Source organism: Pelodiscus sinensis, chromosome 15, assembly GCF_052426305.1.
Source record: "Pelodiscus sinensis isolate ZL-2025 chromosome 15, ASM5242630v1, whole genome shotgun sequence".
In the NCBI taxonomy this organism is placed as follows: Eukaryota; Metazoa; Chordata; order Testudines; family Trionychidae; genus Pelodiscus; species Pelodiscus sinensis.
This window is the reverse complement of record NC_143066.1, coordinates 7,847,062-7,872,423: the sequence shown is the minus strand read 5'-3', so window position 1 is coordinate 7,872,423 and position 25,362 is coordinate 7,847,062. Positions and strand designations below refer to the sequence as shown.

The 25,362-nt window shown below is 48.2% G+C and overlaps 1 protein-coding gene across 1 annotated transcript in view; it reads right to left on the bottom strand.

The window, feature by feature from the left end:
• The window catches only part of LOC102446363 (syntaxin-binding protein 4-like), a 105,236-nt gene that overhangs the window by 46,675 nt on the left and 33,199 nt on the right, over window positions 1-25,362 (bottom strand). Inside the window, exons 2-4 of the mRNA XM_075899243.2 lie at window positions 24,560-24,633; window positions 1,614-1,709; window positions 933-1,002 (exon numbers count right to left, since the gene is read on the bottom strand). Coding sequence (XP_075755358.2) covers window positions 933-1,002; window positions 1,614-1,709; window positions 24,560-24,633 — 240 coding nt within the window. The remainder of the gene's footprint in view (window positions 1-932; window positions 1,003-1,613; window positions 1,710-24,559; window positions 24,634-25,362) is intronic.

Here is a 25,362-nt window from a genome sequence, read left to right as displayed (position 1 = left end):
GGGTCCATGCACACAATGCCACACTGGCTGTTCTCCTGCCTGGCTGCTAGCAGAGGGGCATGCTGGGAAATGGGGCTTGAGGATGGGGGCCTACCAGAGGCAGGAGGGGGACTGTCCAGAGCACTCAGCACTGTAGCAATTCTGGGATGCGAAGCAGCTCATCGTGTGCCATGGAGAACTACCAGAAGGTATTGCAGCCCCCTGGAATAACCTGACTTATGCCCGGGGCCGTTTAGACTCCTGGAGCATCCCAGAGCCTGGAGGTTCATAGCTGGTTTATAGAATCATAGAATCCTAGGGCTGGAACAGACCTCAAGAGCCATCAAGTCCAGCCCCCTGCCCTAGGCAGGACCAATCCAACTCAATCAACCCAGCCAGGGCTTTGTCAAGCCGAGACTTAAAAACCTCTAGGGATGGAGATTCCACCACCTCCCTAGGTAATACATTCCAGTGCTTCAGCACCCTCCTAGTGAAATAGTTTTAACTAATATCCAACCTAGGCCTTTACTATCTTACACAAGAGGCACAGCCCAGAATCAGACGACTTGTACTGTGTTTGCACAGGGTCCGGTGCACAGTTATTGCACAAAGTGGGAAAGTAAAAATGCTGGGGCAATGACGTTATCTGCACTTCTGACTTCAGAGGGTGGGTAGGTTCAGGTTGAGTTTGCATTCCGGGTGAAGGTTAAAGTCCCTTCCAATACAGTTTGGGTCCTTTGCTCCATTACAAGGAAGTTCTTCTTGACAGAAGAGCTTTACAGGGATGCCGTTCTAGGAAAGGAGCTTGGATAGACAGCACTAGAACTAGAAGCCCATTGTTTATGGACAGATCATGAACCGCAACAACACTGCAACGTTTTTCATGCCAGCTGTTCCCCAGTACACACTACTGGTTTTCATGGAACTGGAATGAATGTGTTTGGCTATGGTACCTCTCACTTGTGACTCCAATCAGGGAATCTCCATTGACCTCCAAGATCTGGTCTCCTGGCTGCAAACGTCCTAAACAAAGAAACCAGGAAGCATTGAAGGGATGATTAATTTCCTGCCCTCTGCTTTAATTCCCTGGAAAGCATAAAGGCATATCACAACATGCAGGGCTTGAGGGCTCTAGAATTGCTTCTGAATCTGGGGATGCTAGTGTTTATATGTCGGGAGTGTTAGATCCATTTGTTAGTGGATCAACAGAAGGGAAGAAACAATGCTGGCTCTGGTTCAAAAGGGTCAAATTCTGAGAATTCTGTCCATTTCCTGCTCCCTTTTACTCAGAAGGGACTTGCTGGACGTTCACCTGAGAGAAGAGCAAGCAAAAATCAAACAAGTGTCTCTTTGTGGACTGGAGCCAGCACACGGATGTTATTCGTTTTTAAAAGCGGAACCCTACATTGCAGTGAATCGGCAGTGTAGCATGGATATGTCTCAGGGCACGGGGTGGAGTGATGATCTAAACACCTGAGACCCAAGAGAGCATGGTCAGCCTTAAACACTGAAAATCGTTTGCCAGAAGATCTAGAAGCAGGTTAAGGAAGAAGCTTCAGCAATAGGCTCAGTATAACTGCATGATGTGAGCAAATATAGTATCACTACTCGACTGCCCATGGCTCCTCACTCACCGTCAGCATAAGCCACGCCCCCTGGTAGGATCCTCTTTACATAAACGCCATATTCTTCTCTTGTCAACTCCCTGACACCACCAATGACCTTAATACCTAGGAAGAAAAGTCACTCGATTACACAGCAGCTAGTGCCAGACAAAACTTCCACAGAACAGCGCTACCAGGGGGAGGGGAGGGGATGGAGATTGACAACTCCCAGAGCAGCCAACCAATGTCAAATACACCTCCCCTTCACCCCCAACTTGATTCCACAGATTTCTCCTGGAGGATGAAGCCTTTGATTTACACACAAGGTAAATCCAAGACATAGTCACATACAAATAATTAATATTTGGGACAATGATACTTCCCCAGGGTTTCAACAATGCCGGCCAATGTTGGGACAATTCCGCACAAACATGGCAATCACTCTCTCAAACAGCAAATTCTCTTAGCGGGCTTCATCAACGGGACACGTGGAAATATCTGGGATGGAGGATGCAAGCCAACTAGATGATTACAACAGCACCCCAAGTCAGAGGAGTGCCAGTGGCTGTTCTGCAGAGAGGAGACTGGCTGTTGGCCACCTTGGGCAGTAGACAGTGCTCCATCCCAATCCAGGTCCTCTGTCCATCATGGTCAAGAAACAGTGTGCTGAACTGGCAACAGGAAGTGAGGAGCAGACCCCAATGGCTGAGAAGGAGGAAGAGACACTTGTCCTCAAGGCTGGGAAGCTCAATTCCTTAAATAGATTTTTCCCCAGGGCAGGAACCCGTTGTTCGGTCTCCCCATCTCCATGGAAAAGTACCAGATTCAAGATAGATTCTAGTACCAGGTGGCATGGTCACACATCTTTCTAGGACCAACCACAGTTTGGGCTTATTTGGGAAAAATAAAACCATTCATGGGTCATTGGTTCGAGTACTGAGCCATTAAGTTCCTAACATATCATTAATGGTCCTCATTAGCACATTCAGAATTAAAAACAGATGCACACTTCCTATTTTTAACTTCACATACAAGAATGATGCATGCACAAAAATGTGATATTTCCATTCAGCAGATTGTAACTTTAAAATTGATAGGTTACAGGATGCATTTTGCACGAAGTATCTTCAAGTTATGCATATTCATATCATAAATCAATTTTCATAAAGCATTGGGGGAGAGCATGACACCTGGATTATGGGATGCTGTTCTGGGAAGGAGGACTGCTTGGAAGTGACAGGGTCCAATTGACCAAGAAGGGGAAGAGCTAGAGCTACCCACAGATAAGCATAAAATAGGTGACTTTAACAGAGGGGCTAAATATTTGAGGGGGGGAATAAAAATTACAATGGCATCACAGGAGCAACAAGAGGGAACTCAATGGAGGAATTTGCTTAGAGTATGCCAAACAGGAAGAACTAGAAGTTTTAGTATGTATGCTAAATTACAACTTAATTGGCATCAGAGAGATTTGGCAGGATAAATTTCTTGACTGGAATAATATTGAATGAGAGGGTATAGCTTGTTCAGGAAGGACAGGCAGGAAAAAAGAAAGGTAATGTTGCATTAGAAAATGTATATATATATATATACACACTTGTTTTGAGGACCAAATGGAGGTGAGAGGCAGACCAATCAAAGGAGAAAAAATAGGGGTGACTTCATGGTAGTGGATTACTACAGACCACCAAATCAGAAAGAGGAGGTAGACAAAGGAGTTCTAGAACAAACAACAGAAATATCCAAAACAAGATTTGCTAGCAATGAGGGAATTTAGCTACTCCAACAATTAAATAAAGACGGGGTCTGAAATTGACAAGATGAAAGTCAATACGGAAATGCCCAACTACAAAATGGGGAAGAACTGCTTAGGTGGCAGTGCTGCTGATGGGGATCTGGGGGTTATAGTGGATCACAAATTGAATACGAGTTGATAACCTAGAAAAGTTGCAAAACCAAGCTGATCTCACTCTGGATTGTCGTATATATGACACAGGTGGTAGTTGTCCTATTCGGATGAGGCCTTAGCTGGAGTCCTGTGTCCAGTTCTGGGTGGGACATTTTAGGAAAGATGTGGAAGGATTGCAGAGAGTCCAGAAGAGAGCAAACAATAATGACAACAGGTTTAGAAAATCTATCCTCACAGGAAAGGTTAAAAAAACCTGGGCAAGTTTAGTCTTGTGAAAAGTGGAGACATGAGAAGGGTCTTTACATTAAGGATGTTAAGGACCAGTCGACTAGTTGAGTATCCAATGTGCAAATGCTTATTGGATAGTCAAATTGACTAGTCGCTCCCCTCCCCCCCTTTGCTGCCCCAGTAAGGGCTCCCATGCGGCACTGCCACTTTGAAACGCCGTGGTGGCATTTCAAAGTGGCAGCACCGCGTGAAGCCCGGGGTCAGCTGGGGACTCCCTAGCTGACCCCGGGCTCCATCCGGCATTTCCATGGAAACTGGAGTCAGCTGGGGAGTCCCCAGCTGATCCCAGGTTCCGTGGAAATGCCACGCAGCGCCCGGGATCAGCTGGGGAATCCCGAGCTGACCCTGGCTCCATATTTCAAAGTGGCAGCGTCACATGGAGCCTGGGGTCAGTGGGGGACTCTGAGTCCCCCGCTAATCCCAGACTCCATTCAGGCACTTCCGCTTTGAAATGAACACCGCGTGCAGCCTGGGGCCAGCGGGAAGTCCCACTGACTCTGGGCTCCACATGGGCGCTTCCGTTTTGAAATGCACATGAGCCCTTTGGCTCTTGTGCATTTCAAAGCATGTGGAGCCGGAGAAAGTGGGACTTTCCGCTAGCTCAGGCTGCACGCAGAGTTCCCGCCGGGGCTCTTGCACATTTCAAAGGCAGAATGCAGAAGTGCCTATCAACTAGTCGAGTAGTCGATGGAAATTCCATTGACTACTCAACTAGTAAATTAACTGATATTTAACATCCTTACTTCAAATACGCTACACACAAATAGAACTATGATCAATTGTTCTCCTTGTCCATTCAAGGTGCAACAAGAAATAATGGGCTTAACCTGCAGCAAGAGAGATCTTGGTTAGATATTAGGAAAAACTTTAAGACTAATTAAGCATCAGAACAAGCTTCCAATTCAGGGAGGTTTTGGAACCTCCGTCACTGGTGGCTTTTAGGAACAGGCTGGACAAACACCTGTCAAAGAGGGTCTTGCTTTACTTGATCCTGCCTCAGGATATATAGGCACCTCTCAGTCCCTTCCAGCCTCACCTTTCTGTGATTCTACAGCACTCACCAGCTCCTTCATTCGCCTCTCCTTGCCAAAAACGTGTGGAAGCAGCGTGTGGGTTGTAGAAACGTTTGGGGAGAGGGCACGCCTTGCAACCATGTAGCCTGGTTGGTGGGCCCAGCCTGTGAACTGCCTGGGCTTGGGAGTCAGCCACTGAGAGAGCAGAAACAACAGTTTCTGACCTGGGTGCCCAAGGACACAGCTTGAGCCACAAGTGATGAACAGAGCACACACAACTCAACTGCCATGGAGTAGAGTAGCCAAGGAACCTGGAGCTCAGAAATGTCTCCAGAGACCTCCCCATCAAATCACTTCCCCTAGACAAAGTCATCTAAATCCAGTTCTGCTGGTGGATAAATGCCAAACACCTAGGCCTAAGGTCTCTGATCACTTTTTGTGGACAGGACAATAGCACCTTCACCCCCCCCAGGGTGGGAGGTCGGGGGGGAAGAGATCTTCAACTCCTGCCACAACAGAAGTGTCCAACCCAGCGCTGGACTTAACACGGGGAAGAGAAACGTCCCTGTTCACATTCGCCGTTTGGCACATGTTGCAGGGCACCCTCTGGTGGCAGCGTCACAGAGATAAAGCCCCTTAGCAGAAGCAGTAGAGATCCTGCTTAAAGAGGGAGCATTTGTGACTTGGGCAGAGCAGACCGGAGACAGGAACCAGAACGCAGGGCACACGACTATTCCACAACCCGGCACAGCAGTGCCACAGAAGTGTCCCACGTTTTCATGTTGAAAAGCTGGGCACCTCACATTCAGGACTCTAGCCATATTGAGGGATTACAGCTGGTGTCCTGGCAGGGCCTTGGAGAATTCCCAGCAGCAAAATTCCACACAGGAGCGTCCCAATAATTCCGTCTGGCACGGCTCTTTCTTTGTTGCATCCATCTGTGTACGCCAGCTCAGATCACCTCACCTAAAGCAAGCCGTGCCATCTCAATGCCAACTGAGCTTTCTCAGTAAATTCCTCCAGGCCACCATGGGAATTCCTTGGCGGGGAAGCGATCTACGTGGCTTCCAGCCTCTTTATACCACTGAAGTCATACATAAGAGCAAGTGCATAGCCCCAAATCGGAGCCGAGCATCCCTGCGTAGCATTCGAGAGATTTCTGTGTGAAGAGCAGAGTAAGAGCTTTGAGATTCCTCGGTGACTGGACCCCACGACACACGTCTGGCAGAGCTGGTGTTATTTTGAAATAACACACGGCCATGCTGAACTACATAAGCTGCTTGGCAGGAAGAGGCAGAGGAAACTGATTTGCCGCGGGCTCATTAAATCCCAATTCTCAGGCTCGGGATTGTGGACCATGGGATTAAGAACACTGGCTTCAATTAACAAATCTTCCCACAGATCCACTGACCAGACTTTTGACTGCTCTGAATCCAAGGCAGGAATGGGGGGGGGGGGTTATTCAGAAGGCAGGTAATACACCAAGGAAGGTTCAATCCTATCCCCCCCCCACACACACACACAGGGGACATTGTAGTTCCACTAGGAAAGCAGCCTCCTGGGCTCCTTATGTCCAACGCTTCCTCCTCGAACACCTCTGAAAAATCCCAATCAGCAGGACTCTTTTTTGATCAATAGTTTTTCCAAGGAGGCTCCACAGCAGATCTGTGACCTTCATGCCATGCGAAAGGATCTTGATGGAGGTTTGCAAATCTAACTAATCAGTAGTGGGCAACCTGTGGCCCATGGACCCCCTGTTTACACCCTGCACCTCTCGCACACTAGAGCCCTGCACTTCCTACTCCTCCTCCTCCCTCCCAGCACTTTCGGAGAGCCACAAATCGCCAGATTTATGCTGTGACCCACTTCCCGCCCCTCTGTCCCGGAGCTGGAACACAAAGCATCAGCTGATTCACAGCTGTTCAAGCTCAGGGAGGGAGTGGGTGGAGTGGGACAGAGCGCGAATCAGGTGATTTGTGGCACTGTGAAGATGCTGGGAGGGAGGAGTAGAAGTGCAGGGGAGGCGTGGGGGGGGGGGGGACAGACAGATCTTACACGACATCTTTTATGGCAGAGCAATATTTTTTGAAGTGAGGCCACTTCAGGAATTTCTGAAGTGGTCTCAGGCCAGCCAGGAAGGGACAGGGCCTCGGTTGGAAGGGGAGAGGCCAGGAGACTTCACCCCTTACCGACCCTGATTGGCTTGGGGGCAAGAGAGCACATAAAGTCTTAGCCCCCTCCCCCGATCCTCGCCCTGCCAGGGGCATGCAGTGCATAGAGAGAACCGCCAGCTGTTTTGAACAGCTGGCGGTTCCCTCTGGTGCCCTGTGCCCCGGCAGGGGGAGGAGACTTTGCACACTCCCTCCGCCCCCCGGTCTTGATTGGCCTGGGGGCAGGGGAGTGGCAGGCCAGGAGCTCTTTCCATTGCTTCCATTTAAAGGGCTCACGCCTATCAGGCAGCTGCAAGTCCACGGGTAGCAGCCACCTGGCAGGTGCAGGCCTTTTAAATAGCAGCTATTGAAAGGGCTTGCGCCTCCCCGGGGGCCAGATCAGAGTGCGTGGTGGGCCGGATCTGGCCTGCCGACAGCCTTTTGCCCAGCCCTGCTTTATAGACAGACGCCATGAACGCAGGGCACCAGGCGGAGTTACTCTGACTGAACAGCCTTTGCCAGTCAGCCAGGGGCTCTTAGGCTCACACCTGAGACCTCAGTCCGGGCCAGCCCAACACTGAGCGACGGCACCGGTCAGTTAAGATTCGGGGTTGTTCCAATGAGATTTTGACAGGTTCTTTACTTTGTTAATGATGATGAACTTTTGGCTGCGTGCACGCATGCACTTGCTTCCTGTCGAGCGCATTAACCATGAGCAATTAGCTAACACGACAGACTTTCAAGAGAGCCCCCAGAGACCACAAATTAGATAAGGATCGAAATCACCCAAGCAGGTTTATTGCTGTTCAGAACAGCTGGCAGTTTCCTCTAGGCACCTGCCTCTTTGCAGGTCAAGAGGAGATTTTGCGAGCTCCCCCACCCTCAGGCCAATCAGGGCCTGGGGGCGGGAGGAGCACACAAAGTCTCTTGCTCCCTGCCCCCATCCTGCAAAGGGCACATGGGGCTTGCAGTGTGGGGGCAGGGAGTGAGAGACTTTGTGTGCCCCTCCCACTCCCAAGCCCTGATTGGCCTGGCAGCAGAGGATTGGCAAGCATCCGCAAGCCAGATCTACCCTCTTGGCAGGCCGGATCCAGCCCGTGGAGGCCCCTTTGCCCTCCTCTGCAGAAAAGCATAATGAAGGAACTGAAGGTGACCCAGTGGGCTAATCACTGTCATATGGACACCTTGTTCTATTGTTTACACATTTATGCCCCATTTGTTCCTTAGTTTGCACATTTCCTCGTACGACTGATGGACAGATTTTATTTTCCAGTTATGTTACTTTTTTTATGGTGGGCTTGGGGATGTTAGGCCCTGGGACCATGACTGAGGAATGTAGTTATTTGATTGAGTTTTAGAAGCCCTCTTAAATAACAAATATGGAAATGGTGTATATATTTGTAGTGTATTTGGGCATAGTACGTATGTGTATGAATGACCCAACCTTATAACAAATGGTTTTTTAATTTGATATTGTGATTTGGCCCTTGTGGTACTGCAGATAGCACCGCACTTCTATTAGGGCATTTATAATTACCAATTTTATTATTATTCATAGGAGGCTGAGTGTTTTAAGTGATTTAGAATATTGGCATAAGCCATGTTACAGTGTGTCCCACAGGATTATGTACATAAAGAAATAAACAAAAATGTGGAGTAGTGACATTATAAATAAGGCCTTTATAATTTTTTTTTCTAATTAGTTACTACTTAGTACTGTTCGTTTATGTTATGGTTACCCTTACCGCTGGTTGCCACCCTTTGGGATAAGCTTTGCTGGGCAGGAACCAGAAAGGGCTAGCTTTTCTCGTTCATTGGTTGCAACGCTTTGTGACACACCAGTAGCTGACAGATTTAGTTGTTTTTTATAGATGCTGTCTTTCAGATAACCCACTGACTGGACAGTGACCAATTTTATTAATTATTACTGTGTCAGGATTTAGTGTTGGTATCCAGATACTGAACAAAATGATTTTGAATAATCTGTGCCTCGGATGCGGTCACTAATCCAAATCGTGACAGGTAATAACAGGGAATTTCTTTCCCCAATTTGTAGTTTGATGCAACTGAATTTTTTGTGTGTGCTTTTATATATCTTTTTTTTAAAACCCATTTGTTTTTCTCTTTTTTTTATGTTCTTTGTTGCAATTTGTTTCTTGATTTTTAACCTGTGATGGTTAAACAGTTTAGCAATGCTATGTCCATTGTAAATGGTGTACAGCAACAATACAACAGCAATATTGTGAGACAGCAATACTACAGTGGTACAGCAATAAACAGTTGGTTTTACATAATAGCCGAGTTTAAATGAACTAACCGTGATTTTAGCTGATTGCCAACTTAATTGCTCATATAGGGGCAATTACGGTGAACAGTTTGCTTGTTTACCAGATCAGCAGTCGGGATCACCAGTGTCATCAGTTAAGATTAGAAATAGTTTCCTAGTGAAGACATGCCCTGAGTGACTTAGTCATTCTCTTGCTGTTACTTAGACATACCAGAACAAGAGAAAAAACTTCCTAGAAATGTTTTGTTAATTCCCGTTCCAAATTTTTCAAAGTTTGAAACATATCAGTTTTCATAAAAACAAGAAAAACGGTGAAAAATTCATTGACATCTAAAAATGTCACCCCCGCGCTAAAGCTACCCTGTTCTTTCCCCAGTGCACTCATTCCTAACTCCTTACTACTCTTCACTCCTTACATCAGGTCTGACATTCAGTTGTAAGCTTCCTTAAGGCTTGGATTGCGTCTGTGTGTGTATCAAACACTGGCGCACTCTAGAGCACTGTAAAACAATCTACGTCAATCCTTGGAGCCGAGGGACAGAGATATGATGATACACATCATGATTCTGGAGTGGTGACAGGGAGTTCTCTTGAACCACCAGCAAAACAAAAACCGCATAAAATATGAACCAGCTGCCTTACCATCTTTCTGAAGCAGACATTTGTAAATAACACTCCTAATTAATTAACTGGAGATTATCTGCCGCAGCTCAGAGATTATTTTAAATCACTTATCTCCTTTGCTTTGCCCAGGGAGATGCCCAAGAGTGTTTTCAAAGTTCCACGAAATAACAAAAGCTACCGCGAAGGCTGCGGGTTCTGGTCTGAGCCACACCGCTCTGGAGATGGAACCATGGCAGCGATGTGGGGAGCGCCCAGGCCCGATGGATCCTCTGGGCTTGACTCTTGCACAGGATCGCTGGGATCATGGGGTCACTTGACTCTCTGCACAGTTAAGCTGCAGCCCAGGGAGGACATGCCCTGAGGGACAGCAGGAGGTGTCCCTTCCACCATCATTCCCGAGTGGCTCAGCCAAGACAGAACAGGTGGATCTCCAAAGGAGTCTGCCGGTGGAAGATGCCTACAAAACGCCCTGAGTCACCACATCGCCTACTGCCTCTGCCCGCTCTTCCTCAGAGACCACTGCCCCCAGTCGTGGAGAGAGACTCAATCACCAGCTGTAGTGCGGAGGTTGAAGGGGGCCTTGCACTACTGGCTCCACTGCTTGATGAACTTCACCTGCCAGGGAGCCCGCAGATGTGAGTTGTGCCTGCAGAAATTCACACGGGCCAGGGCTGAAGACAGCCCAAGCCTGGATGCAGAGGAAGGAAGCACCTTGAAGGATTCAGAGGAAGGAAGGCAGGACCTTGAGGATGGAGCAGCACTTAGGAAGTTCGGGGTTAAATAAATACAGTGAATTCATTCCTCTCTCATGCTAACAATGGGGCTCTGAGCCACGTGGGGACAAATGCACACATGGGAGAGCTAGGCAAAATTATTTCATTTTAGGACATTGTGACCCACTTCAATTTCTCATTAACTTTTATGAAGGGTGTGATCCTCTTGTCCTGGCATGCTGCACCCACCACAGGCAGTGGGCACAGAGAGATAAACCTCTCTTCCAAGGGAAGGCTGTTTCTTTTTCTTTTTCTCTTTCTGTTTCTAATTAGTAAGAAAACTGGACGACCTTAGTTTAGTTTATTATTATTTGTTAAGCATTAACATCATGCAGAGCACTATGCGAGGCACAACAATGGGAGAGTGAGGGGGGGGGCATTTCCCGAATATGTTTTTTTCCTCAGATCTGGGTTAGTTTTGGCAGGATTCGTAGAAGACATGAGTTTCCAAGAAGCATTTGAATTAACAGTGCATAGAAGACATAAGTTTCCAGGAAGTGTCTGGGCTAGGAAGGGCTTCAAGACATAGGGCATAGCATGGAGGAAAGCACAAGAGAGAGAAAAAGTTCACATTCCTTTTCATATTTGCATTTCACAGCCTCCATTAAAGAGCTCGGCCTGCTGCCTGTCTTAACCTAACCACATACTAGTCAATATATAAAGGTACGTCTACACAGCGGGGCTATTTTGGGTTATTGGAAGTATCCTGAAATAACTACCCTGTGTCTTTTGCACGTGCCCGCTACTTCGAGATCAGTCTCAAAATAGCAGACACGCTATTCCAGCATCCCTGTAACCCTCGTTCCTCGAGGGTTAAGGGATGTTTGAAACAGCATGTTAATTCGAAATGTGGCACTGTGTAGATGCACCAAATTTCGAAATACACAATTTGCGTTATTTCGATTGAATTTCGAAATAGTGCAAGTTTAGGGTGCTATGTAGATGCAGCCTAACTGTTTTAAAGGGATACTCTCATGTTATTCGATCCAATGTTATATTTTTTGTAAAGCCTGTTCTTAAAAAAAATCTAAGAGCAATGCAAATATTTCTATGATTTTAAAAATTCCAGTGACTTTTTTTTTTAAGTCCCACAGACAGTGTTTGTAACCCCAACATTGCAGCATTGGGCCCGGGGAATGCAAAAGAAGCCTGAAAGTGAAATTGACTAGAAACTGAGATGAAATTGATCAGTGTGTTCACATTAAAAGATGTGAGCAAAGGCAAAAACTAAACACAGGCAACAAGAAATATGAACTGAATATTGGACATTTCTTTCCATTTTAGTAATCTGAGAACATTTTCTCTTTGAAAGTACAGCAACTTTAACTGGTTAGCCTGTCTACCAAAGAAGTATTGTTAGTTCTAGCCATTTTATTGTTAATTCCTCTCTCAGTCTAATAACGGGGCGCTAGTGAAGCCACATGCATACACATGGGAGAGAGTTGGGCAAAAATTATTTCATTTTAGGATATTCTGATCCGCTTCAATTTTTCATTAACTTCTATGCAGGATGTGATCATGAAGGATGTGTTTTCTTATGAAAAACACCATAAGAGGTGTTTTTCATCAGATCCCCTCTGCTGGAGTCAAATGATTACACGAGAATCTCACCTATTGGACAAAAGCTCTTACCCCTCACAACTGTGTAGAAAAGCTTAAAAGAGTAACCCCCAAAAGTTCCAAATCAATAAAGGTGAATAAGAACTGAGAACCTCATTGTTTTAAGCCCATACCATGAATTCTGGGTGTGGCTCGCGATTGTCCAACACTTAGGGTACATCTAGACTGCACACCTTTTTCGACAGAGGCTTTGCCGATAGATACTGTCGACAAAGCCTCTGTCGAAAAAGAGTGTCTAGACTACAACCAGTACTGTCGACAAAGCAAGCTGCTTTTTCAAAAGAGTCTAGACGCTCTCTTTTGAAAAAGCAGTTTGCACGCAATAGCGCCTTTTTTCAACAGAGTACTATTGAAAAAAGGGATTATTCCTCGTAGAATGAGATTTACCACCATCGACAAAACTGCCGCGTTCTGTCAACTTACTGTCGATAGAATGCGGCGGCAGGGTAGACGCAGGTATAGTTTTGTTGACAAAAGCCCACTTTTGTCAACAAAACCCTGTAGTCTAGACACACCCTTAGAGGTGGCAATACAAGATACAGAACATAAGATAAGCCAGAGGCTAGAATTCACTCTCTCACCATGTTGCACAAAGCCTGAACGAGGGGGCCTGCTGCAGCGAACTACATAGTTAACAAGATGGGATACGGTCCCAGAGTCCCCGTCTGGCTGTCGGAATAGGCAGGTGGCTGGGATAGTATCTCTGCCCCTAGACACCCTCTCAAAGCATTTGTCACCACATGCCCTCTTCTGTGCTGCGATATACACACAGCCCATCACTTCTGTGTATGCAGGCTACAAACTGCTAACCTTCCCCTCCCCAACCAAAAACACCTGATCTGCCATTGTATTACCCCTCCTGCCCAGCAGAAAAGCTATGGCTATACTACATTAACAGCCCCAGTAGCCAAGGGGACACAATTTCTTTTCTACCAAGGCCAAGGGTTGTGATTAACGGGCTTGGAGGAGATAAATCTCTCTCCTCTGAATATCAAGAGCTCTAAGACCTCTTTGTGTGGCATTTATACTAATGATGACGCCAACAGTAACCCATGCATCTTTCTACACAATATCATCTAGAAATGCAACAGGGACAAAACATGGGACAAAAATAATGTAAAATTGTATATTTGCTGAAAATTACAACTATAGTGTAACACACACATACACAATGAACACAGAGGTGTATTTGAGGACTGCAGAGTCTAGCTGTTCCTCTGTTTAGGTAAAAAAAGACCTGAAACCACTCATTTCTCCTGTGTGTCCATGAATCAATTGTAATAATGGTTTAATATAGCTAAAGTATCTACAAATCCTCCTTTATCCCCAAAAATCCGATCTGGTTATTAAAAATCAGTGATTACTCACAGTATTAGTTTCAAACACATTCAAACTTTGATAAGGAAAAATATTTACTTTAACTCCATTGCTGGCAAAAACCAGCCTTCTACCCAAGCTCCCTCAAAGCCACCCACTCTCCCATATGTTGGCTCGCACACACACACACACACACACACACAAGTAAAGATCTGAAGAATTGCAAAGGTCTAGGTCCATCTCTCACAATCGAAAGATCTAGTCCCTGCACACTGATCCTGACTTGGGTAGTAAGAGACTGAAGACGTTTCCATAGTGCTATGCAATTACTTCTAACGCAGCAGAAACTGCAAACGCCAAACACCCCTAGAAAAGAATCTCCTGCTACCCACAGACACATCAAGTTGTGATACAGCTCAAGCCTTATTTCTGGACAGGTCCACACTAGAGCCAAAGGTTGGCTTAAGGTACGCAATGCCAGCTATATGGGTGAAAAAAATATAGCTGGAGTCGACGTACCTGAAGCCAAGCTTTGGCGCTGTCCTCACAGCAGTAGGTTGACAGGAGAAACGTACCTGTCAACTTCCCTTACCCCTTGCGAAAATAAGGAGTTCTGCATCGACGGGGGTGCCCTCAGCATTCGATTTAGTGGGTCTTTACTAGACCCACTAAATCGAACTCTGAAAGATGGACCGCTTCAGCGTCGATCTTCTGGGAAGGGAAGACGTGGCCGGATAAGCCTCACCAATGCAAAAGGATCCTACTGTTGTAAAAAGCTTACGAGTCAGGCTGCTCGCCAGCACTAGTGCCCCATTTGTGGGGGCAGGCACAAAGGAGGCCTGGAATGGAAAGTTCAGGGCTGTATGTGGCCAAGGACAAAACAGGGAGGTGGGAAATCTGACATCAAAGATGGACAAGCAAGAAGTCATGTGAGGTGCGGAGCTCAGTCAGAGGCCTTACATGGAGGAGCATCTGGAGATGTGTTTGGATGACGGGCTGAGCTGGGTAGTGCTATACAGAGAGAGGGGAGGGTAGCCACAAAGATGAAGGGCTGTGGTCCCAAACCTGCCCCACTGAAAGCACTCTCAAAACTCATGTTATTATGGCAAAGAAATGCACAAAGGGCTTTGCCACAGAAGTCAGCTGAGAAATGGCAAAAGAGTGCTACTGATTTCCGAGGGAGCAGGCCCTCCCAGACACAGGAACAGGACATGGGGGGGAGGGGGCAAGGCCAGCTAACAGAGATGTGGATGGGGAGGAGACTGCACACTTATCCTGAACCCCATGGAGGGCAGGCTCACCCCTAAAGCTCTGAACAGCTAACTCCCATCCCCCTCCTCTTTCCCATCCCAGCTCCTAAGATTCCCTTTCTGTGGGACCAGGGACCAGCCACTAGCCTACACCCTTCTCTGACTCCCCTGCTCAGCACCAACTAATCACTGGCACTCAAATGGCCTGGGGCTGCCAGCCCACCACCACTCCCCCCAGTATAGAGCTTATGTGGTCCATGCCAGCCTCTCCCCACCTACCTGTGGACAGGGCCATGGGCGGGATGAAGAATTGGACAGCTGTTGGAGGGGCACATTCTGTGTCATGCAATGGCCCTGGGACCAGAGGAGTTAGCTCTTCCTGTCACAGTCCTGCGGCCAGAGTTCTGTACCCCACCAATTACTGGGGGAGCAGGCCCTTGCTTGCCCCCTCTTGTGCACAAGGTCCTCCCCACAGACCTGCCCCCAGCAGGTGAAGAGGCACGGGCCCAGGGCAAGAAGCATGGAGCAGAGTGAGAAAGAGCCAGCGAGAAGTGGTACCCAACGGGGGAGGCAGATCCAGGACTCACTCCAAACCTAGCTCTCTCGCTGGCTCATGGAATTGCAACTCCTCCTCGCCATAGCGCCCTCTAGAGGCTCCCTGAAGCCTGTAGCTCAGTGGCGAGGCTTGAAGATGGTCCATCCTGTAGGCCAGGGCTACATCACATCAGGCACAACGGAAGGGCTGAACAGGGAATACACCTCATTGACTATTAGTTAATTTTTACCTGGTAGGCTCTGGGTCGTAGGGACCATCATTTTCTTCTGTTTCTTCAGCCCCTAGCAAAACAGAGTCCTAGCCCTGGCTAAGCTCTAGTGCAACACAAATAAATAATCCTAAAAAGGTGGGTTATTCAGGTTTCTTCTCTGAATTTTCCCCATTAGACCACAATAGCCTTCTTAAAGTCATGTCAACCCAGCAACTAAATAAGGACCAGCACTTGGAATACAGTTCCTTGCCCACAAGGACAGTGCTGAGGTGAGCATGTGCACACACATTATGAAGACTTGCAGCGGTTACACATTTACATGCGGGGGAGGCAGCTCCCTGGGAGCCAGTGGGCGTGGGGAGTCGGCTTTTAAGCTGGTTTCCCACACGTACTGGCTCCCGTGGAACCACAGACACCTCTCCCTGCGCGTTGCTGCCTTTTTATTAAGGCTGCAAGGAAACATTACATTAAAAGCCAACTGTGCAGCTGAGAGGGGATCTTCTGTAATTTGTGGAGACATCTCTATTAGCCTTTTAGGTTTTAGAAAGAAAGACTAGTTTTAACCCAGCTTACATTTGGGACCAACATTAAATTGACAGGGCCCCTTTAATTGTGATGGCATCAGTGTCCCAGTATAATGCTTATTAAGTCATTCTTAGGGGCTGATAATCCAGCCTATTTTCAATCTCTTTAATCTTTCTTTTCTGGCAAAGGTCCTGGACTTGGTACTGGGGTCCTTGATGGTTTCTCTTTCGCAGAGTAAAGGGTTATGGAAGAAATTCCAGGTCAGGGTGGAGCTTAGAATGACTCAGACCACGTTTGTGTGAAGTTCTTCATGGTACATTTCAAAATTCAGTCCCTGGAGTTGCTCTTTTGCACCTAGCTCTGTTCCCTCCAGTGCCGCTGGAAACATTCCTCGGGACCATAATGTTACTCAGCCTCGGTCTAGCTGTCCTGATCCCCGGTGGCTTTCAGTGACGCTCAACAACTAGGTGCCAAACAGACACCGAGGTCTATTGGATCAGGCACCAAACAGAAACAACAGGCTTGGCTTCCAGCCCTTGCCCTGCCGCAACTGCTGTGATCTTGGGCAAAGTCAATTGGCGGCTCCAGCTCCCTTTCAGTAGAACAGAAGTGGAAATGGGTACCCTGCTTTGAGGATGAACTGTACTATGAGAGACCTAACTGTTAGTATTGCTGCTCACAGCTGAGTGCCTGCTGCCTGCTGAGGCATGGCGCCCATCCCAGCCCCCAAACCTCCCTGTCTCCCGCTTTTCAGACACTGTGGAGCAGAGGCCTAAGCTGACAGTGCTCAGTTTTGTTTCTCTTACTGCCTCAGTTGCTCTTGGAGTCTCTTTTCGGCCTGGAGTGTGGGACAGGTGAACCGCACTCAGCTCAGTTCTAAGAATGTGAAGGTGGAGATATTGGATCACAGCCTTTCTGAGAAACGCTGCTTACCCAGCACTTGCCTCTCACAGTCATTCCTAACTACAAGGCTTACCCAGCATTGCCCAGGGCTGGGGCCAACCCAGGATGGCAGGGGCCACACTGCCTACCAGCTTCTCCCAAGGGTCAGCCCGGGACAGTGGGGGTCATGCTACCCACCTGCCAGCTTCTCCCTAGGGCTGTGCAGGCCACCCTTTCCCCCGCTTCTCCCTGGGGCTAGCTCAGAGCAGCAGGGGACACACAGCACGGTAGCCAGGAGGTAGCCCAGGGCTGTGGGCGCAGAGCGGCGGCCAACAGCTGCTCCCCAGTGCAGGACGGGGTCACGGGAGCCGTGCTGCTGGCCAGTGGCCGTTCCACGGGGCTGTAGCACTTGCTGACCCCCCAGTGGTCATTCGTGAGTGTAACTGTCCCTGCTCTTACCCCCCTCCCTGTCTGTTTGATGAGAAACAATCACATTCCATGTACATCCCATTGTCCTGGCACAACCAAACCCTGACCTTGCTTTACGCTATATGAAGAGGAAGCTGCATACCAAATCTGGTGGCCCTAACTCTTATCGTTTAGGAGCTCTTAAACAAATGGACTCACTGATAGACAGACAGATGCACATTTCTAAAATATATTGTACGATAAAAAGTTACAATCTTAGGAGCCACTTAGGAGCCAATTTGGACTTGTGTGGATTTCATGTTAAAGCCATAGAACAAACCTAGGCTATGTCTATACTGCAGCTTTCTTCCGCAAAAGCTTATGCAAATGAAGCACAGAGTAGAACATCTCACACCCCAGACTGGAAAAATCACAGAAGTTTTTAAGTCTCAGCTTGACAAAGCCCTGGCTGGGTTGATTTAGTTGGGATTGGTCCTACCTTGGGCAGGGGGCTGGCCTTGATGACCTCCTAAGATCTCTTCCAGCTCTATGATTCTATGATCACTGTGCTTCATTTGCATAATTAACTAGCAGCCGTTTTTGCGCAAGAGGCTTTTGCGTGTAGATGGCTCCTTTTTGCGCAAAGCCCCCCTCTTGCACAGGAGCTGTTCTTCGTGAAAAAATGAGGAAGAATGGCTCTTGCACAAGAGGGGGCTTTTGCGCAAAAAGGAGCCATCTACACAGCTCCTTTTTGAGCAAAAGCCTGCTGTGCAAAAACGGCTCCTAATTAATTATGCAAATGAAACACGGCGATATTCTACTCCACGCTTCATTGCATAAGCTTTTGCGGAAGAAGGCTGCAGTTTTTGTGTGCCTCAGAGGCTCGTGGTGATCCTACCACTGCCTCTTGCTTTTCTCACTGATGGTAGCCCCTTCATGAACCATTTTCATCATACACCAGTCTCTAGTTTGGAGGAAAAACTCCGCCACGGTCCAAAGGTCCTTTTCCCCTGTTGGCAGCCCACCGGCTGGGAGATGGGGGGTTGAGGGTTCCAGCCCAGGGCTCTCTGTGTCAGTCCCTGTAGTGGGGCTCTTGCCCTCATCCTCACTGAATAGCAGCCCCTCCCTGGGCCACTCCCTCGGTACCTGCTCCCTGCGTCTTGGACAAAAACCCCTCCCGCTTACTGTCTGTAGTTTCTGCCTCCACTCAGTGTTTCCTCTTCTCCAGTCCATCCCTCTACTCCTTCTCCTGCTTTGCTGGAGGGGAAGGCTTTCACTGTGCGCCAGCATGCCTTAACTAGTGGTGGGTGTCCCGTTAGGCTGCACTCCAGGCTGACTCCTAATGAGTTTCAGGTGCCTGCCTGACCTGAGGGCTGAGCAGCAGTCTCTCCCACCCCACACAGGGAATATAAACCCACATACCCAACTACCCGTGTGCCTGCCCTCCACCAAACTCCTGCAGCCCACCGCTTTCCATCTGCCACACCATGTAGTTACTGTGAGATTACACCACAGTCAGAATTTGGCCCATTACTAGGTTAGGCGGTAAGGCTATGCTTCCCAAAGCATATTCTGAGCCCGGCAGAATGAGCCAAGAGCTAACTGGAGTACTGTACATTGTCCTCATGTGATGACTTTACTGCTCTCATTGCTGGGCCGAGAGTGTGATTTTTTTTTAAAGATGTTGCTTGCCTCGGATGAGTTTACCTGGCTGTAAGTCACATACCAAATGATCCATCATTCGTCCCACAATAGAACAGGAAGAAAAGCTTAAGGACTACACCAGAAATGGAATCCCCTCATTTCAGTGCCAGCTGTCTCATATTGCAACACCGCACCCAGATAGGCAGGGGTCGGTGGAGGGACAGAGTACTAGAAAGTGATATGGCAAAACAGAGATGAAGTAAATAACTTCGGTGCACATGAAAGGCTCATGCATGGTAGCCACTCTACTGAGCTTCTAGTCCCTGACCAAGCTAGCCCATTCCCACACTGCAAGCTCAGCAGCAGAAGTGAGGTTGTTCACCTGTGAAGTGGATCTTTCCTAGCGGCGGGATAACAGAAATGCTCTGCGCTCAACAAACTTGTCCAGCTACAGAGCAGAAGCAGAGTTATTCCCTCACTGGAGATGACATCTCTACCGCCCACCAACCAACCCAGACAGCTGAACACAGACAGCTACGTAACAGCAGAGCACGCGTTTCTCAGGGGGGCTCAAATGCCATTTATTGTGTGAGCCGCTTCATCAGCGGAGCCGAAATTCTTAGCACCTCTCTCTCATCGGCTAGCAGTGTTGCAAAGTTTCATCGTCACTGATTCAGATGGATTTGGTTTTTTTTTTTTTTTTTTTAACATGCACTGTACAGAACACAAAGTGTGGGACTGCAGCTCCATTATGCGGATTTGCAGCGGCACTGGGCTGTAAAGTTCTGCTTTATGCTAGCAGCCAACTTTGGCCTCCAGCTCACTGCTTAGGCCGGTACTTTCCAGACTTTTTCTTCTCATGACCCAACTGAAGAAAATCATTGATGCCAGCGATCCAACATAATTTGACTAAAGTGCAGGCTCCAGAGTGGGGCTGAGGATGAGAAGTTTGGGGTTCAGGAGGGAGCTCCAGCTTTGGGGGTGCCAGGGCTGGAGCAAGAGGGGCTTACCTAAAGGAGCTCCCGGTCAGCGGTGCATCAGGGGGCTAAGGAAGCTTCCTGCCTATCCTTGCACCACAGACCATGCTACCCTCAGAAGCAGCCAGCAGCAAGTTCCCAATCAAAGGGAGTGTGGAGCTAGTGCTAAGGCAGGGACAGTGCATGGAGCCCTATATACTCCCCGCTCCACCTAGGAGCCAGGCCTGCTGCCAGCCATTTCTGGGGCACAGCACAGTCTGTGGTGCCAGGACAGGCAGGGAGCTGCCTTAGCTGCTCATCTGCTCCCCCTGCAGCAACAAGACCCAAGTGCCCGACATTTCACCTCCAGTCCTGGGTCGTGACATATCGTTTGAAAACCACTGGCTCAGGCCACATCTTCTGTGGTGTGTCACGTGTGACCCAGCACACAAACCTAGCCAAGAGCTTCATCTTTTCAAAACAAATGGGTTGGACCCTCACCTGGTGTAAACTGGCATAAACTGACTCAAAGGGCTGGCTGAAAATTTGCCATCGGAGCTGTTTTTTAACAGAAAATTGATTTTTTGACTAAATATTTTCATTTAAAATGTCTATTTCTATTTATTTATTTATTTATTTGGTTGTTGAAAAACAACTGACAAGTGACCAAACGCCAAAATATTTTGATTCGGAAATAGTGCCTCATGTGAATTATTATTCCAGTGACTCATGCTCCTCAGCCAGATTTAATCTGCTGTGATGTACCATGGCCATCAGGCACTGCCTCCTCTCACCAAGAGATGAATAGTGCATCACGGGAGACGTGGTCTGACCCGGAAGCCCAGCTCATTGAGAAGAATGGAAGCATGAGGCACAAGAACTACAACTCCCATGATGCCCGACAGCAGCCTTTCAGGATCAACGTATTTCCCTTTTTGGCTGAAATACTTTGATTTCTGTTTTGTTTTGTTTTGAAAAACACTCTCAACATTTTCCATGGAAATTTGAACAAAAAATTGTTTACTCAACAGGGTGGGAATATTTTCTAGCTAAGTACACCAGCTGAGAATCTGTCTGTATCAGAGCCATCCCGAAAAGGGGAGGGGAGGCTGGGGCAATCCCCTCACCCCCAGCGCCCCACAGTGGTACCCAGGGCAACCCCCCCTGCTGCAGACCGTGCCCGTTCCCCAAGCCACATCCCCGCTCTGCCCCATTACACCTTCTCCCAAGCTGGGCGCGGCAGCAGCATGGGTCACCCCCCCATCGCCATGGTGACGGGGTCCGGAGCGGCCCAGCAGCCTGCTCCCCTCCTCCCTGCCGTGCCACCTTCCCGGCATGCTGAGCCCCGCTTCACTGCCCTGGGGCTGGGGTGCTCCCCTTCCCACTGCCACTGAGAAGTTGAGCCCAGTGGGCTGCTGGGCCACTCTAGATCCCGCCACAATGTTGGGGGGGAGGGGGCACCCTTGCTGTTCCCCATGCCAGGCTCCCGTAATCCCCCAGGTCCCTCCCATACATAGAACAGGTGGGGCGGCCATAGTGGCCTCAAAAGCACAGGGCCTGCGGTACCAGCCCCGAACCTTTCTATGTACGGGGTGGCTCTGGTCTAGAAGATATTATGCTCCTATGCAGAATATACCTCCCCACACACTTACACACACCAGTCGTAACTACTGAGGTGACTCTCCTCAGTCGAAGACGGCGTTCCAGGCTGCAGGTGGACTAGTCTTTCCATTTCAGAAAATAATAAGCACAAGACTAGACTAGAATTTGGGTTTCTGTCCTACCTTACCAACGGCAGGTGTCACAAAGCACTTCAGAGTCATGACATGTTCGCTGCTAACAGGCTCTAGAGCTGGATTACCAGAAACTTGCATGAGGCATAACAAAAGCATCTTTCAGTCAAGAGACACTGCTCTGACTTTCCCCAGTGCAGGCAGGCTGGGTCTAGGACAGTGGTTCTCAAAGTTTTTGGCCCAGGGCCCACCTGGCTCAATGCAAACCTTTCCACAGACTACCAGTTGCTAATGGAAACTCGCCATAGTTACATCGGAACCATTTTGCTAGTGCTGCAGCTAGGGAGAATGGTTTAATTTAAATTATTAAACAGGTGAAGCATTTTAACTTTCTCATGTTAGTTTACCAAACTTCATTTTAAATAAATTAAAATATATTAATTTATGTCCACCACAAAAGGTTTCCATGTTTTCTGTATTTATGGGAGGGTGGGGAACCTTTTATGGATTGGGGCCACCGGCCCACAGAAAAATCAGTTGGGGATCACACAAGTGAGAAGCAAAAAAAACCCTCCAAAAACCTCCAATCCTCACTGATGTGGCCCCCAGATGAGACACCTCACTCCTCTGATGTTCCAATCTCATGGGGCAAGGGGGAAGGACAGGGAGGACTGAGGTGCAGGAGCAGACTGGGAGTACGGTGCCTGGCCAGGAGCACCTACTTTCAAGTAGGAATAAGAGATCCTCCGGAAAAGGGCTTATTTTCCGGAGAATCACGTCTAGACTGGCGCTTTTCTCCGGCTTATCCCCAAGCCGGAAAAAAGCGGCAGCCATGTAAATGCAAATGCCGCGGGGGATATTTAAATCCCTCGCGGATTTGCAATTGCGATGTGTCTCATTAGCATCCCTTTTCCGGAAAGGGATGCCAATGTAGACACAGCCCTAGTGTGGTTACTGAGTACTGCAAGTGGCACCTAGACCACTGCAACAGTTAAGATCAAGAGACCTCTACAGCATGGGCTGGGAGCCAGCTGGCTTTTAGCTCGTGGGTAGAGGCTCCTATAGTCAGCTCCCGAGATGCCAGGTTCGAATCCGCCTTGGTGGTGGTTACACTGGCACTCCAGCCTTGCGGTGGGTGGCAGGATGAGGCTGGTGTGCCATCACAGGCTCCCTGCGGGGAGGGGAGGAGGAAGCAGGGGGTGGCTGAGCTTGAGCCATGGACAGCAGCTCAAGTCTGAGAGCCACTGGTCTAAGGGAGGGAGACAAGTAGCAGTCTGGCTACGGTGGGGCTCACCCCAGCAGGTAGGGGATGGGGATGGGCCAGTCAAGCGGGGTCCCCCCTCCAGTGATTCAGGGGGGTTGCAGTGTTGCTATCCTTACTTCTGCGCAGCTACTGGCAGCAGCATTGCCTTCACAGCTGGGCAGCTGGAACGTGGCAGCTGCTGGCCAGGAATCTGAAGGCAGTGCTAGCAGCAGCGCAGGATGGCAGATGGCCAGCATCACAACTGCTGCTCACCAGCTGCCCAGCTCTGAAGGCAGCGCAGATATAAGGGTCATGAGATTGCCACCCTCCTTTAATAACCTTGTGATCCCCCTGCAACTCCCTTTTGCAACTCCCTTTTGGCTCAGCAAATGCTGGTCTCCCCCGTGAAATCTGTAATACAGGCTAAAAGCACTCAAAAGGCCAGATTTCACAGGAGGACATCGGATTCATGGTCCATGATATGTTTTGTAAGGCTGTGAATTCAGTAGGGCCCTAGCAGTAGCCTGGTGGCAGCTCCATTGCCGGACAGACGCTCAAGGAGAGTGGGGTTTCAAACTCACTCTATGCTGGCCTCCCTGTCCCCACTGAAGCCAAGGGGAGCTTCTGTCTCAGCACCAGCTGTGTGTTCGGGGCAGCGTTGTATTCCAATTAGGCCTAAGGGCAGAAGGTCATTTGCTCCTCACTGCTCTGAAATGTCACCTCCGTGAAACACGATCATTCTTAGGAAGCTCTTGAACCCGTGTCTGATTCACCCAATGCCAAAACCTGGCTGTTTCCAGAGAGTCAGAGATTTTACGTCTAGAAGGGACCGTTAGGATCACCTCGTGTACGTTCTTGCAAAGCCCAGACTGAAGAGTTCTCCCAGTGATCCTTGCAACAAAAGCAACTCATAACTTCTGACTGAAATAGGATGCATCTTCTGGAGAGACAGCCCTTCTTAGTTTACAGTCTCCATGTGAGGAAGAATCCGCCATATCCAGTGGGAAGTTGTTCCAGTGGGCAAGTTATTCGTCTGCATTTGTCTAGTTTCAATTACCTGTCACTGGATGTTCTGATACAACACAAACAATAAAGTTACAAAATTATTTTCCTCCAGAGAGCTTCGCTCCCGTGGAGAAATATTTCTGTCCCTGTTAAGCAAGTGGAGAAACTGAGGCATGGAGACACAAAGACCGACATTTAACAAATAGTAATTCAGGTGCCCCACTTGGGACATCAAGTTGTCTCTGACTGGCCCGCCAAAAATGGAGGTAAACAAAACGATTAGTAGACATATTTTAGAAATTTTGGGCCTAAGTGATTTGTCCAAGGTGACCTGGGAAATTTGTGGCAGAACAGGAACTAGAACCGAGGGCTCATTATCCACTTGCGTGTATTAATCACAAGACCAGCACTAACTTAAGGGTATAGCTGCCTTACACTCTCCAGAAGCGGTTCAAAAGGAGACACAGTCTTCTGTATTATACCTGCATGAGGAAAAGCCACTCAAGAGGTTGGAAGCTCAACTTGATGGTGCATTTTCTCCAGTACCCCAAGGTGATGGCTGCACATACACAAAACACTCACCCAGCCCATTTGCACAGTCATAGAAATCAATGCAATGCGCTGTCCGATCCATTCCATAGGGTCCCATCAATGTCCTGGAAGAGAAACCAGATACAGTTTGAAGACGCTAAAATGAATAATACACAGAGACAAATCTGGAAACCCTCATCTCAGCCTACCCCATCCCACCCCATCAAGACAATCTCTTCCCACAAAACCATCCAAAAACAGAGTTTCAAAAAACACAAACTCTCCACTGCATGAGGTGCATGCAAATAATCGGGTTTGTTTAGTTTAGAAAAGAGAAGACTGAGAGGGGACATGATAGCAGTTTCCAAGTACCTAAACGGGCGTTACAAGGAGGAGGGAGAAAAATTATTTTCCTTAACTTCTCATGATAGGACCAGATGCAATGGGCTTAAATTTCAGCAAAGGAGATTTGGGTTGGACACTAGGAAAAAATTCCTAAATGTCAGAATGGGTAAGCACTGGAATAAATTACCCCAGGAAATTGTGGAATCTCCATCAGTGGAGGTATTTAAGAGCAGGCTATATAAGTATCTACTAGATGGTGCTTGGTCCTGCCATGAGTGCAGGGGACTGGACCAGATAACCCCTCAAGGTCCCTTCCACTTCTAAGATTCTAGGATTCTACAATTCTATGCTAGCAGAGAGCAAAAACAAAACCTTACAAAATTACACAGACATAAACTAACATATACATACAGACGTGGATGGACAGACAGATGCACACACACATAATATGATTAGGGTTGCCATATGTCTGGTTTTGAACTGGGCAGTCCAGAATTTGAGCTTTCTGT